The sequence below is a fragment of the Poecilia formosa genome, unplaced genomic scaffold (assembly GCF_000485575.1).
Source record: "Poecilia formosa unplaced genomic scaffold, Poecilia_formosa-5.1.2 Scaffold219, whole genome shotgun sequence".
Taxonomy (NCBI): Eukaryota; Metazoa; Chordata; class Actinopteri; order Cyprinodontiformes; family Poeciliidae; genus Poecilia; species Poecilia formosa.
Genome location: NW_006800158.1, coordinates 219772 through 232026, shown reverse-complemented (window position 1 = coordinate 232026; position 12255 = coordinate 219772). Strand labels below are relative to the sequence as shown.

General features: G+C 40.4%; 1 protein-coding gene across 1 annotated transcript in view; it reads left to right on the top strand.

Moving 5' to 3' along the window:
- The window catches only part of lrrk1 (leucine-rich repeat kinase 1), a 58953-nt gene that overhangs the window by 45652 nt on the left and 1046 nt on the right, over positions 1 to 12255 (top strand). The window contains exons 31-38 of the mRNA XM_007568220.2: positions 1606 to 1757; positions 3181 to 3298; positions 3390 to 3506; positions 6192 to 6389; positions 6507 to 6721; positions 7875 to 8300; positions 8882 to 8983; positions 11083 to 11256. Of these exons, the coding sequence (XP_007568282.1) occupies positions 1606 to 1757; positions 3181 to 3298; positions 3390 to 3506; positions 6192 to 6389; positions 6507 to 6721; positions 7875 to 8300; positions 8882 to 8983; positions 11083 to 11256 (1502 nt within the window). The remainder of the gene's footprint in view (positions 1 to 1605; positions 1758 to 3180; positions 3299 to 3389; positions 3507 to 6191; positions 6390 to 6506; positions 6722 to 7874; positions 8301 to 8881; positions 8984 to 11082; positions 11257 to 12255) is intronic.

The window sequence follows — 12255 nt, the reverse complement described above, 5'->3', positions numbered from 1 at the left end:
TGAGAAAATCTATGAAAAAAAAATTAAGCAAATCTAGCTCCTACTGCCATCTGCAGAAATAGACTGCTCAATCAGAAACAACCAATCAGAGCCAGGAGACAAGTTTTAGCGCTGTCAATCTTCCTCATATACACACTGCTCATATCCTCCACCTTGCTCTCTGCTATGCTGCAGCTGGTTCTACACAACTGGAGCTTCCCACAAATGCTAAGGCTAATTAGCATGCTCAATGAAGATGGCAGATAAGCGATTTTCCTGGAATGGTAAATTGTTTCTCTGCCATTAGCACATTGAGCAGCAAGTACATGAGGATGATTGACAACACTAAGCCCCTCATCCTGGCTCTCATTGGTTGCTTTGGACTGAGCATCTGGCAGCTGGACCACAGGGAGAAAGCAGAGGAGCCTCATTTTTTCACTGATTCTGTCTCATATTCTACTGTCACAAATAGTGACAGTTTTAACAAACATGTAATTTTATTTATTTATTTTTTTTCAGAAAAGTTACTTATTGTGGCTTTAAGGAGCATGCCATGTTTTATTAAAGTATCACTTTTATTTTATCCTCATTTTCTGGTGTTTGATTTTTTGGATCATACAGTCTCTGTTACAAACTGAATCCAGATTTTCTTCTCACTCTTTCTCTCTTCAGTTTTATGTGTTGAATTCTCAGCCCCACTTACCCTGCTCCCCTAAACACAAATTCCAACTCTAGCCCACAGCAGACTTGATAGACCATAACATAGTGGGACCCCTCTAGTTGCCTGTCAGATCAAGAGACCAGAGAGGAGCTGGCCATGATCAGGACCGGCCGTCTTCAAGAACTTTGTGAACTTTCATAAAACCTACTAACTATGATCCCACAGCACCTCTGTATAAGCTTTAGTTTGACCAAGAAATCTCTTATGCTGGAAGTATTATATTGTTTTTTTTCTTCGAAATATAAGATGTCACTATTAAGGTATTTACTGCCCAGCGGTAAACTGTGGTGTAATTATGTAAACTAAAATATCTACATGTGGTGCATGAAAAAATGAGGAAGTAAAGCAGGAAGAGTTCCAAATGTGCAATACTTCTGAGGAACTAACACTTAATGTCACTCCCTGCTAATTAGGAGCTGCTTTTATTTTTAATTATAAAACTATAAAAGCTATTAATCATGAGAACCACAATTTTTAGTAAGCATAGAGCCAGATATAGTCAGTTTTTCCAAGGGGAGTATCATGAGAACTTCAGTGTACCAGTCCTCTACTTTAGGACAGTTCCTAGAAGTCCAATATTTGAGAATCATTTTTCTTACACATATAAAAGGATTTCAGTCAGCTTAGCGTTGTCGTTTCTTTTGCCGTCTACTGTAGCTGTGAGAATGCATGAATGAGCTTGGATGTAAAACAAAACTGTTTGGTCCATGTGTGGGCTGCACCAGGGATGTACAGTACAGTAATTGTGCAAACTATTTTGAAAACAGAGGTTCCTGAAAATATCTCGTTTCTCTCTTTTATTTTGTTTTTATCCTATAAAGCATTCATGGGTGTTCTGAAAGCACTAACAGATAAAATGCTTAAATTAATATGTTCAACCATATTGCGTGTGTGTGTGTGTTTAGAGGCCAGTGGCACTGCGGTGTGTGAGACAGATGGAGGAGCCCAGCTTCCCCTGCCTTAGGTATCTGTTGTCCTGCGGCAGCCAGTCGCAGCTCTTCTTGTCCCAGCTGCAGGGATGCAGCGCTGTCTTCTGGCACGGAGACAATGAGGACAGGTTTGTCTCCGTTTAGATGTCTCCTCTTCACTGCTCTGGAAATCAAATGTTCACTCCATGCTTTTAATCAAGCAAAGCTTGATTAAAAGAACATTGTGATACCAAACTCTCAAAAATATTGGCCTTGTACTGAGACTTCTAATCTGACAACAATATTATCATGAAATGACTGTTATTTTAATTTAATCCTTATATTTTAAATACTGACCCAACAGTGAGCATGGCATGACTGAAGCCAAACACACTCATTACATTTTATTCCCTCATTTAACAGATAGAGACAGCAACATGATGAGATTTACCAACACATTAATCTTTCTATTGACTACACTGGAAAGTATATCCATGTACATATATGGTCAAAGGTTTTGGCTGCAGAACAAACTGTTTTTGGCTTCTAGTAAGGGTTCACGGATTGGTCGGCACATTTCCGTAGTTTTGGGAGATCAGAGATCAGTCGATACTTCAATGAGAAACCAATCTTATCTTCCTCCAAAAAGCTGACAGTTAGCCGCTGTCCCCTCCTGCTCTGCCTTACAGAGGGCCGCCTGACAGAGCCGCCCTCCAGGTCACATCTGAACATATGTGGCTAACAAAAGTCCTCTCACTGTTTCCAACTTAGCAATTTTGTTGCTTTTCTTAGCAACTTTTCAGACCTCTCTAGCAACTTTTTTATTTTCAAAATAGCAACTAGCGACAAACTTCTTTCTGTGTTATTGGAGAGCAATGCTCTGAACTCTGTCTTTATGTTAGAGAGCAGTTAAAAAATTAGTTTGCATTTTTTCACAGGTATTGCTCAGGTTTGACAGTATCTGCAGGTCAGGCTTTTAAAGTTTGGTGAGCCAGAAGATGTTTAACACAATTTACACTGAAGAACATCCAATAAGCTTAAAATACATGAAATTCCTGTAAAGAGGGAACATTTCCCATAATGACTGTTTTTCATCAGAACATTTTTTGTCTCACTTGGTGGATAAAATACTGACTGATATTCATTGTGAAAAATTTGTTTTCTTGGCTGCTATTGAGAATTTAAAATGTGCAATGAAAGCAGCTTTATGTCCACATGCAGTTGTCCGTTGTCCCCTCACTATCATCATCCTGGATAAAGAAAGGAGTAAAAACTAGATTGTTGTCTACTATCTGTAACCTCAAGTAGGTTCATTCTGAGCTGCTGGAACTCCACAGTGTGATCAGTCTGGTTCCTCACTACAGACTCATGTTGACTGGGCAAGTCTTTATTTTGGGGCAGAAAACCTTTGCAGTCTCTCAATAAGCTGCAGTGTTTTGCTAGTTCTAGGAGTGTGTGTGCACCAAACACACAGCTGGTCCCAACGTGTTGAATGGATCAAACTCTGGATTATATTTGGTGCTTCTGATTGTTTGGTCTTAAAGTCTTGATGGTTTCCCATGCATTGTGCAGAAACTACAGTGTTGTGAATGTGGAGAAGGGCCAGGTGGATGTAAAGAGGATGTGTTGTCCTGGCAACAGGATCAGCTGCCAGATGAAAATGCAAAATTCTCTATGGATAGCTACTGAGGTATGAACAATAATAACACTAATATTTATATGTGTTTTGGAGTTTAATCAATGTAGGATTTGGGCTGACTCTTTCTGTTCTTATCTGAAAGGAGCAGGAGGTGTTTGTCTACAGCCTGAAGGACATGTGTCCCCTCAGTCAGCCTCAGAAACGCCTGTCCTGTCCAGCTGTGGTCACCTGTCTGTTCCACGTTCCAGCTGCAGAGCAAGTCAGTTCCAAAGGCAGCAGACACACACACTCAAATACACACAAACACACACAAATACACAGCTCATCTGTGTTCCTCTTAGCTGGCCCAAACATGTTGGCCAAATGGCCCATAATAAGCAAACCAGTGGTCTCCAACCTGCGGCTCCAGAGCCACAAGTGGGTCTTTGGACACACCACAGTGACTCAGATGACCTTGGCTAAAAATGATAAAGAACCAGTTTCTGACATATTTTATATATAGATATCATAAAAAAGTGACAGTTTAAGTAGTTCTTCAGATGCATTTGGTTTTACTGGAAATCTTTCTTGGAGCAAGTTTTTTTGTCGTTGGAAACTGACGTTTTTTTCTCCACTAATATCAAAATACCATGGAAGAAAATATATCCACCCTATTTTTGCAAAAAAAAAAAAAAAAAGTTTTTCTTCCTTTCCCTGCATAAGGAGAGGAAGCTTTGGGGCTTCTTTCTGCCATAAGATACTAACATGAGACTCTAGAAGTAGTAAACTCTTTCTAAGCTGGAGGTTTGCCCTCTGAAGAGACCAGAATTGCACATTGGCCACCTGGATGTATTTTTAGTCAATAAACCATTACTGTACAACCTGCCTGGTTTTTAAGACAACAAAATAGGAAAAACAAAAAAACAACAAAAAAACCTGCAAATTAGCCATGTTTTCATCTACTGGTTAGAATCAACCAGGCCAGGCAAATCATAATTTGTAAACCTCTACTTCCTAAACAAACAGGAAGTAGAGGTTGAGGACACTTGAAAACAACAGAGTCTTTCCCTCCAAATTGAAGGTTTACAGTCAGACATTTTTCAGAGATGAAAAATGTCTGACTGTAAGGCATAATGTCTATGCTTTACCAGGTCTGTGCCTGGTAAGGCACAGACCTGGCAGTGTATGTGAAAGTTTGCTACAGCAGAACTTATTTGGCTGATATGTTTTCATCTCTCCTTTGGTGCATTAACTCTTTATTGGAAAAACTAAAAACTACCTCAGCTAGCATAAAAATGGTTTTGTGAAATCTAGGATGTTCGAATTTTATTTTGAAGTTAATCATTTCCATCAAACTTTCCTAATGCAATACTTCAAAATGCACATTTAAAAAAGTTAATGGAAACACTCCTTTTGACAAAACTGTTTAAATGGCAAAAGAAAAGAAACTGCTGCATTACCCTGTCTGTGCTGAGGCGATGATAACAGGACACAACATCCGAACACCCACAGGCGGTCTGTCCTGGTTCTCATGCAGAAGCTCTGTTCATGAAAAACTCTCCTGGATGTTCATACTTATTTTATATATAAGACTTTCTGACATTAATGAATTAGAGCTCCAAAGGACAGGAAGGAGAGCTTTGCTGCCAAAGATAGTAAACATAAACCCACTATTATGAACAATGAGTTGGTTACACTTTACTGCTGACTTTGGATCAGAATGTAACCAAAGTGAAACAATCTGTTGTTCACCATGAGTGCTTGATGTTGAATGTTGTGTGCACTACGATATATGTTCCTGTCTGACATAAATAAAGTGAATGCCCTAAATACCCAACTGATCAGAATACCTTAGCACCTCCCACCTTCCTTAAGGGGTCAGAGTAATGTCGTGCACACACACACACACACATACACACGCACACCACCACCTCCTTCTCATACCTTTATGGGTTTGTATTCTGGTTTGGCCCAGGCTCATACATTTGACACAACAGATGTGAAACCAAACAGCAAAGTTCCTGATCCTAATTTATTTTTTTAGACTATTTAGTGAGACTATTAAAACCTTATTATGATGTGATTATAAGAAACATATCGCTTTAATATTGCGAACAGATCTGCTTTTTCCCATTGCTAAATATTCACCAAATCAACCTGCATACTTACAAGCTCTAATATGGCGGTCTGCCTAATTATCCTAAATGTGTGCTGGTTATGCAGAGCAGTATTTACCTTCTTGGATGTTTTATCCTTTCGTTACATTTACAAATAAACGTTAATGAACAAAATGTGGCTTTTTGACAATTACTGTAAAAAAAACAAACCATTAATGTTAAATAGAAACTTGATGATATAGATTTGACTCTACTCGGTTTGGCTGCAACTTATTTAAATTCTCTTCGACAACAATCGATTACTGACCGTTGTTTACGCTCCACAACATTTTTCTCTTGCATGGGCCACGTGTTCAAACAGAAAAAGGGAAGCAGTTATTCAGTGTTGTGACTCCTACAGCATGGAATCAGCTCCAGTCTGAACTAAAATGTTGAATCTTATTTCATTGGAATTTTTTCAAGCGGTTCTTAAAAACACCCAACGTGATTGTATTAATTAATGTCATTGCTTTTAATCTGTTTTGCAATTTGTTTTAAACTTATATATTTGTTTTAATTTTCTTACTTTTGTGTAACCAGGACATTGTGTGCTGCTGGTTAAATAAATGAAGAAATGGGAAGGAAAGAAACTGATTTCTGCAAAATAATGAGAATTAAATCAAAATATTTAACATAAACTATGTGGTTCCATAAATATCCACCCCTTTAAGTTGATTGACAAAACAAAACGGGAAGATAACACAGGAATAACAAATTTAAAAATGATGTACTTCCCTAAAAGTACTAGACAATGTGCATGAATATATTTCCTAATATGGTAAACAGAGATGTTTTCCTTCTCTACCCAGAGCCTGGCCAAAGTGTTTGCTGGGATGTCTGACGGTTTGGTGGCTGTCTACACCTTGGTGGACGACCTTCCTCTGGATGGAGAGATGTACCTTTGTTCACACACCTTAAACAAGACCGTATTTGGCCTGAAGGACTCTGACCCGAGGCAGAGGCCCTACCCCGTCCGGAGCATGGCTCTGCTCAGTAGCGGCTCTCAGGTGACCATGAAGCCACATTTTCCCTCTTCATCATGGTTCAGATCCTAGAGCTCATCATATAGTTTGTGTTTTCCACTCCTGGAGTTAAACTGATAGTTTCTTGTGTGTGTTTTCCAGCTCTGGTTCTCTAACGGCCCAGGCCTGCTGGTCATTGACACCAGCAGTCTCCAGGCAGTGCGAAGGCTGGAACCGTACAAGGCTCCATCGTCCATAGTGAGCATGACCACTAGCTTCAGTCTGTGTGGAGAGGAAGCTGTGTGGACGCTGGATGACCACAGCAACACGCTCAAGCTGTACTACGCCGCCTCATATGAGCTGTGTGCCACCTACTGGTAGGTGTTAATCAACCCATTTGGGTCACAGAGGCAGCAACCAGTGGTCAACAAAATGTCCTTATAAGCTACATTAATCTAAGCAGACGGTCAACTTTTGATGGTCATTTCTTGCTGAAATAGACTCTTGGAATTTACTTTGGAGTTCTGTTTTTTGTGAATTCAGACTCTGTTGGGTTTTCATTTTCTCATTTACAGTTTAAGATAACTATTGTAAGCATACAGCACATCATAAATATCTGAAATTGTGCTAAAATGAAACATAATTGCATAAAACAACCTCTTCAGAAATTATAAGTAATTTTTAATGAGTTATGGTTGGAATGGCTCACATGTCAATAAATCACAGGATTCTGTCCGGATTACATTAACTGCCAGATAAGCCCAGAAACTATACGCTAGAGGTTTATCCATATGAAAATCTGGGTCCATTTTGATATGCAACATCTATAATGCTGATGACTGATATTTATTGATATTATAGAGATGATGGGTATTACACTACCATTTCAACATCTTCAGAAGAAAAACGACCACACCGCTGACTTCACCACCGCTTCCCTGCTTCAGTTAAACTCCCACAATCCTGTGCTGCATCATTGTCACATGATCAAACGTTACATGACCAACCTCCTCCAGAAACCAACAGCAACAAGATGGAAATAAATATTGGTTGTTAATATAGGCCCATTTTTATCAGCTTGATAATGATATGTTAAAAAGTGACTAATATCAGACCAATACCGATGTTTGTGTCGATATATCATGGAACACCTGCTACTTTTGAAAATTAGTATCATTGTCCGCTTCTTGGATTGACATTTACCAGAGGAGTAAAGCTATGTTAAAAATGTTTGTCTTCATTGTGTTAATTCTCTGTTCAGCTACTGTTTAGTTAGGAATGTAACAAAGTTCTGCTCTATTTGGAGTAAAAGATCCATTTAAAGACAGTTAACATATTTAAAGCTAAAAACTGTCTGCTGCATTATACAGGAAATGATAGTGAAACATGTTCCACTGTCAGATTTATTCTCCAGTAGAGGTGTGGAGCCTCCAGTTTATCAGGGGTATTATTGAACATGAATGTAGCACTCATCTCTGTTAAAACATAATAGAGTTTTGTTTTGATTGCTTTTTTTTTTCCTACTTTGAGCTGTGGAGACAGAAACCCCTTACGGGACGTGTTTGCCGTGCAGCGTCCTGCTGGGATGGCCGCGGCGGCAGGTGATGACATCAACACTACGGACCAGAATGGGAAGCTGGAATGGTCTAACGGAGATGTGACGCTGATTTTTAGTGAGGAGGCAGGCACACAAATCATCCAGCACCAGGATTCTGTGACAGACTACTGCTCCCTGTCGTCTACCTGCTCTCTGGAACCGCCACAGTCAAACTGTCTGAGCGCCACAGACTGCAGTTCACTGAAGAGTAGAAGCTGTTCACCGTTGGCCCAGAACCTGCAGGCCCAACAAGAATCCATAACTACTAACCTAGACTCTGCAGAGGAAATAAACTCTGTAGTCCCTGAACTGCAGGCCTTTAATCTGCTGCCAGTGAATGGGACGGTGTGGATCCCCAGGTAAGAACGGTTCACACACCTGGAGGCCTTGTGATGCATCTGATCCAGCTGACAGGAAAACTGTTTCTATGGCCTTCACTTTTCTAAACGTTAAATATAAAATTAAACACATAGCATAGATCTTTCCACTATTAGCTACACAACAAAAAAAAAACAAAATCTTGCCAATTATTTTTGTTCTAGTTTCTAGTGCAAATATCTTAGTAAACGTCAAATAAAACAAAAAAAATTTTTTTTAAATTACAAGTAATTTTTCAGCAACATATAGAGGCCTGTTTTAAGTAAATAATTCCTTAATATTGATGAAAAACTACTACTTCCATTGGCAGATTAATTCACTTATACAAATGTTATAAGTATAATAACAATACTAATCTACCAATGGAACAAGTAGTTCTTCAAGATATAGAAAACAAATTGTCTTTGGTTTCTCCCTTTCTTCCTGGCTTGCTAGTGACTTTCTGCTGCAGGGAGACAGTTGGTACTTCTATGAAAGAAGCAGAAAATTTCAACATTCAACTTTGGAAAGAAACTGAATTGTTCTGCAATCTAACCCGATGCTGAATGTGTGTGTTTGACAGGCGTGGAGGTGATTTGATAATCATTGAAATCCAGTCCTGTGGAAATCAACTCAGGGGACGTGTCTCTGCTGTCCTCAGTCCACCAGGACTGTCCTCTCTGGGGTGAGTTATTCAGCTATTGTCCCTTCCTGCAGGAATGAGGGTGTTCTGGTGGGTCGGTTCCATCGCTGTGGAGAAAAACTCTGCAGCAGTAATTAGGCATGGTGAACGGCAAGCACCTCAGAGTCCTCTGGACCTCCAGGGTGGGCTTTGGTGGTGGTACTGAAGGAACATGCTGAAATCTCTGAATGTTTGCGTTTTTCTAGCAATTTATTTTCACTTTTTTTTCTTTGTTATTTCAGGATAATGTCTGCTCCTTAATTTTGCAGTTTCAGAGGACAGCTCACTGCCAGGTCCAGTTAGTTTAGGAGCAGATCTGCATTGTGAATCAGATGGCATCAAAAATGAATTTAATTACATGTTTAGAAACTATAAGAATTTCCATAATAGAGCTGAACAATTCACTGTTTTGTTTTGATGCCTAAAGGAGTTTTCTCTGCAGGTTCATGGTTCCCTGTGTGTTTACAGTGACTCAAAACAATCTGTCGGTGGGGGATGGGAGTTGAAGGGGGGGATCATACTTTGAAGCTGTGTTTCATAGAAACATTTCTGCCTGTTAGACCCATTAGAACTGAAGCTCAGTTCATTTCAGAACTTTTAGTCCCATGCAGCATGTTGTGTGGACTTTTGTAAGTTTTTTTTTTTTGCTGCAGTCTGCTGCCCCCCCAGACCTCCTCCTCTGCAGTGATCCTCCCTGGGGTTCCCATGGTCTGAGGGTATGGGGGTTAGGAGGAGGGGGGATTGGATGTCCGCAGCTCCTCACAGCTGCTATTGAACATTCCTATGTAGAAACCTTCTATTAACTAACACACACACACACACACACACACACACGCATGTTTGTGTGGCTATCTTTGTGGGGACTTTCCATTGACTTCCATTCATTTCTACAGCCTAAAACTTACCTTTACCCTTTTCCTAACCCTAACCATCACATACCTAACCCTAACCAAAACTCAATTCATACCTTAGCCCCAACTCTGACCCCTGACCCAAAAACTGAGTTTCCCCTTGTGGGGACCGAAGCCTGGTCCCCACAAGGAGCAGTTGGTCCCCACGACGTAGTATGTGTCAGGAAAATAGTCCCCACAAGGTATTACAAACAAACGCACACACACATGCACACAGGTGTTTACAGATGCACTCTATGCTGAGCTGTGGTTGCCACTAAATACATCTGGTGTTAATCAGTTGCATGGCTCTTCAGTGTCGTTGCTGTTATATGTTGTAAATCTGTTGGGCTTCTCTTTGGCTCTTGCTCAACAATACACAAAAAAACAGGAACTTTTCTGTATTGAAGCTGTAGTACGAAACTTTTATAAACAATATGTTTATAAAAGTTAAACTGTCACCATGCCATCGCAGATAATCTGTGAAAAAAATCAAACTCCTCTACCTCCTTCCTGTGGTCCTACTGCCATCTGCAGTACAACCAGTCAGAGCCAGGAGGAGGGGCTAAATGCTCTCAGTCATGCTTGTGAATGTGCTGCTCACACCCTGCCCCTTGCTCTCCGCAGCTCTGCTGTGAGGCTCTGCCCACATAAGAGCTCAGGCTAGTTAGCTTAGCCACCGATGATGGCGGATAAGCAGTTTTCCGCCATCATGGTGATTTCCTTTTTTTATACCATTTGCACATCAGTACACTTACATAAGCTGAGGTGGAAACATTTATTTTACAAGACACATGTAAGAATCTGTCTAAAATCAATGTTTCATGTAGCGCCTGCAATACTACTCTTAAATTAAAAGCAGTGTTTCCTGAAGGAAAGCTTAGATTAAAATTATGTTCATAAGAGCTACTATGGGCGTCGCCATGTTGAAATTGCGACTTCTTAACTAGAACGCTGTTATGTGGGGTTCTGACTCCAAACCCAAAATGATGAATGACAGATCAGTCCTGATACTCTCTGCTCATCTTTTAGTGCCTTTAAACCCTGAAAAGCACAAGATCTTCATCCTGTACAAGCACTTGGTTACCATAGGCTGTAAATCTAGTGCACTGATGGCTTTTAAATGAGCTGCCTGTGAGTTTCTGGGAAAGGCAAATGACAGACACGTTCCACCAGCTCCTCACCCCCTTCTATTCCTCTTCCCCACCTCAGGACCCTGGAGGAGGCAGCGCTGGTGGCTAAGGACATGGTTGTATGTGGCTTCCAGCAGAAGGAAAACATGGAGTGGTGCCTGGTAGTCTGGAGGGCCTGGGGCCACCAGGAGCTGGACGTTTTCTACCAGTCCTGGGAGGAGCTGTACCGCTCTGAGAGCAGCAGGAGGAGGAGGTAGCTGCTCAGCATGGGGTGGGGGGCACTGAGCAGGACGGACACCTTACCCCCCCCCCTCCCTCCATATAACTGAAAAAAGACATAACATTTCTGTCTGACATTACTGAACAGTCATCGTTTTTATTTTAAGCTAGTTGGATAAATTACTAAAAAAATTTTATTTTTGCTAAATGTCAGAATAATAAGAAATATAATTTGTTATATTCAGATGGTTACATACAACATCATCACTACTCCTTTAACAATTTGGTAAAGCCTCATCTTGATGGCTTCAGAAGCTTCCTGTTGGTTAGTTCTTCATATCTGATATGGATTATTATAAGGTCGAACACTCTGCCTCCATGTGAGGCTTCATGGGACAATCAGAAAACATTAGATAAGATACGGTGGGCCTTCCTGATGGATGTATCAGGAAGGCCCTGATTCCATTCCCACCATGCTGTCATGGTAGGAATGTCCACCATGACAGCAGACCAGAAGAAGAAGACAGCTGTTGGCCTCTGTGTCTGTGGAGCTCCTCACTGCCCCCTATTGGTGAGGCTGCGGTCTTTGCTAGACTAGAAAGGACTAACAGGGGCAGCAGCTCAGGGCCAAAAATATATCTTTATTTCTTTTCTTTAACAAATGTATGTTCAACAAACATATTTTATATAAAACTATATTATATATAGTATACAATATTTAATTATCTTAAAATTCTCTAGTATATTTATTTGGGAACAATATGGAGCTGCTGGCTGGGTGACATATTAAAACATACCCACTGATATATAATACAATCTATTAATATATTGTAATTTTGCCATCCATCACCAAATCTGGTTTTAGCCCAGCACCCCACAGCCTGGTGCTTTCTGTCTCACTGAATCAGAACCAAAGCAAAAGACCTGCTGACTGGGTAAAAGTATAACTTTCCCAGTGAAACATGTTCTGTCCAGACATGGAGTGAAAGGTCACTCAGGGAGGAGAAGCCATGCCTCTTACAGAAACAGTAAA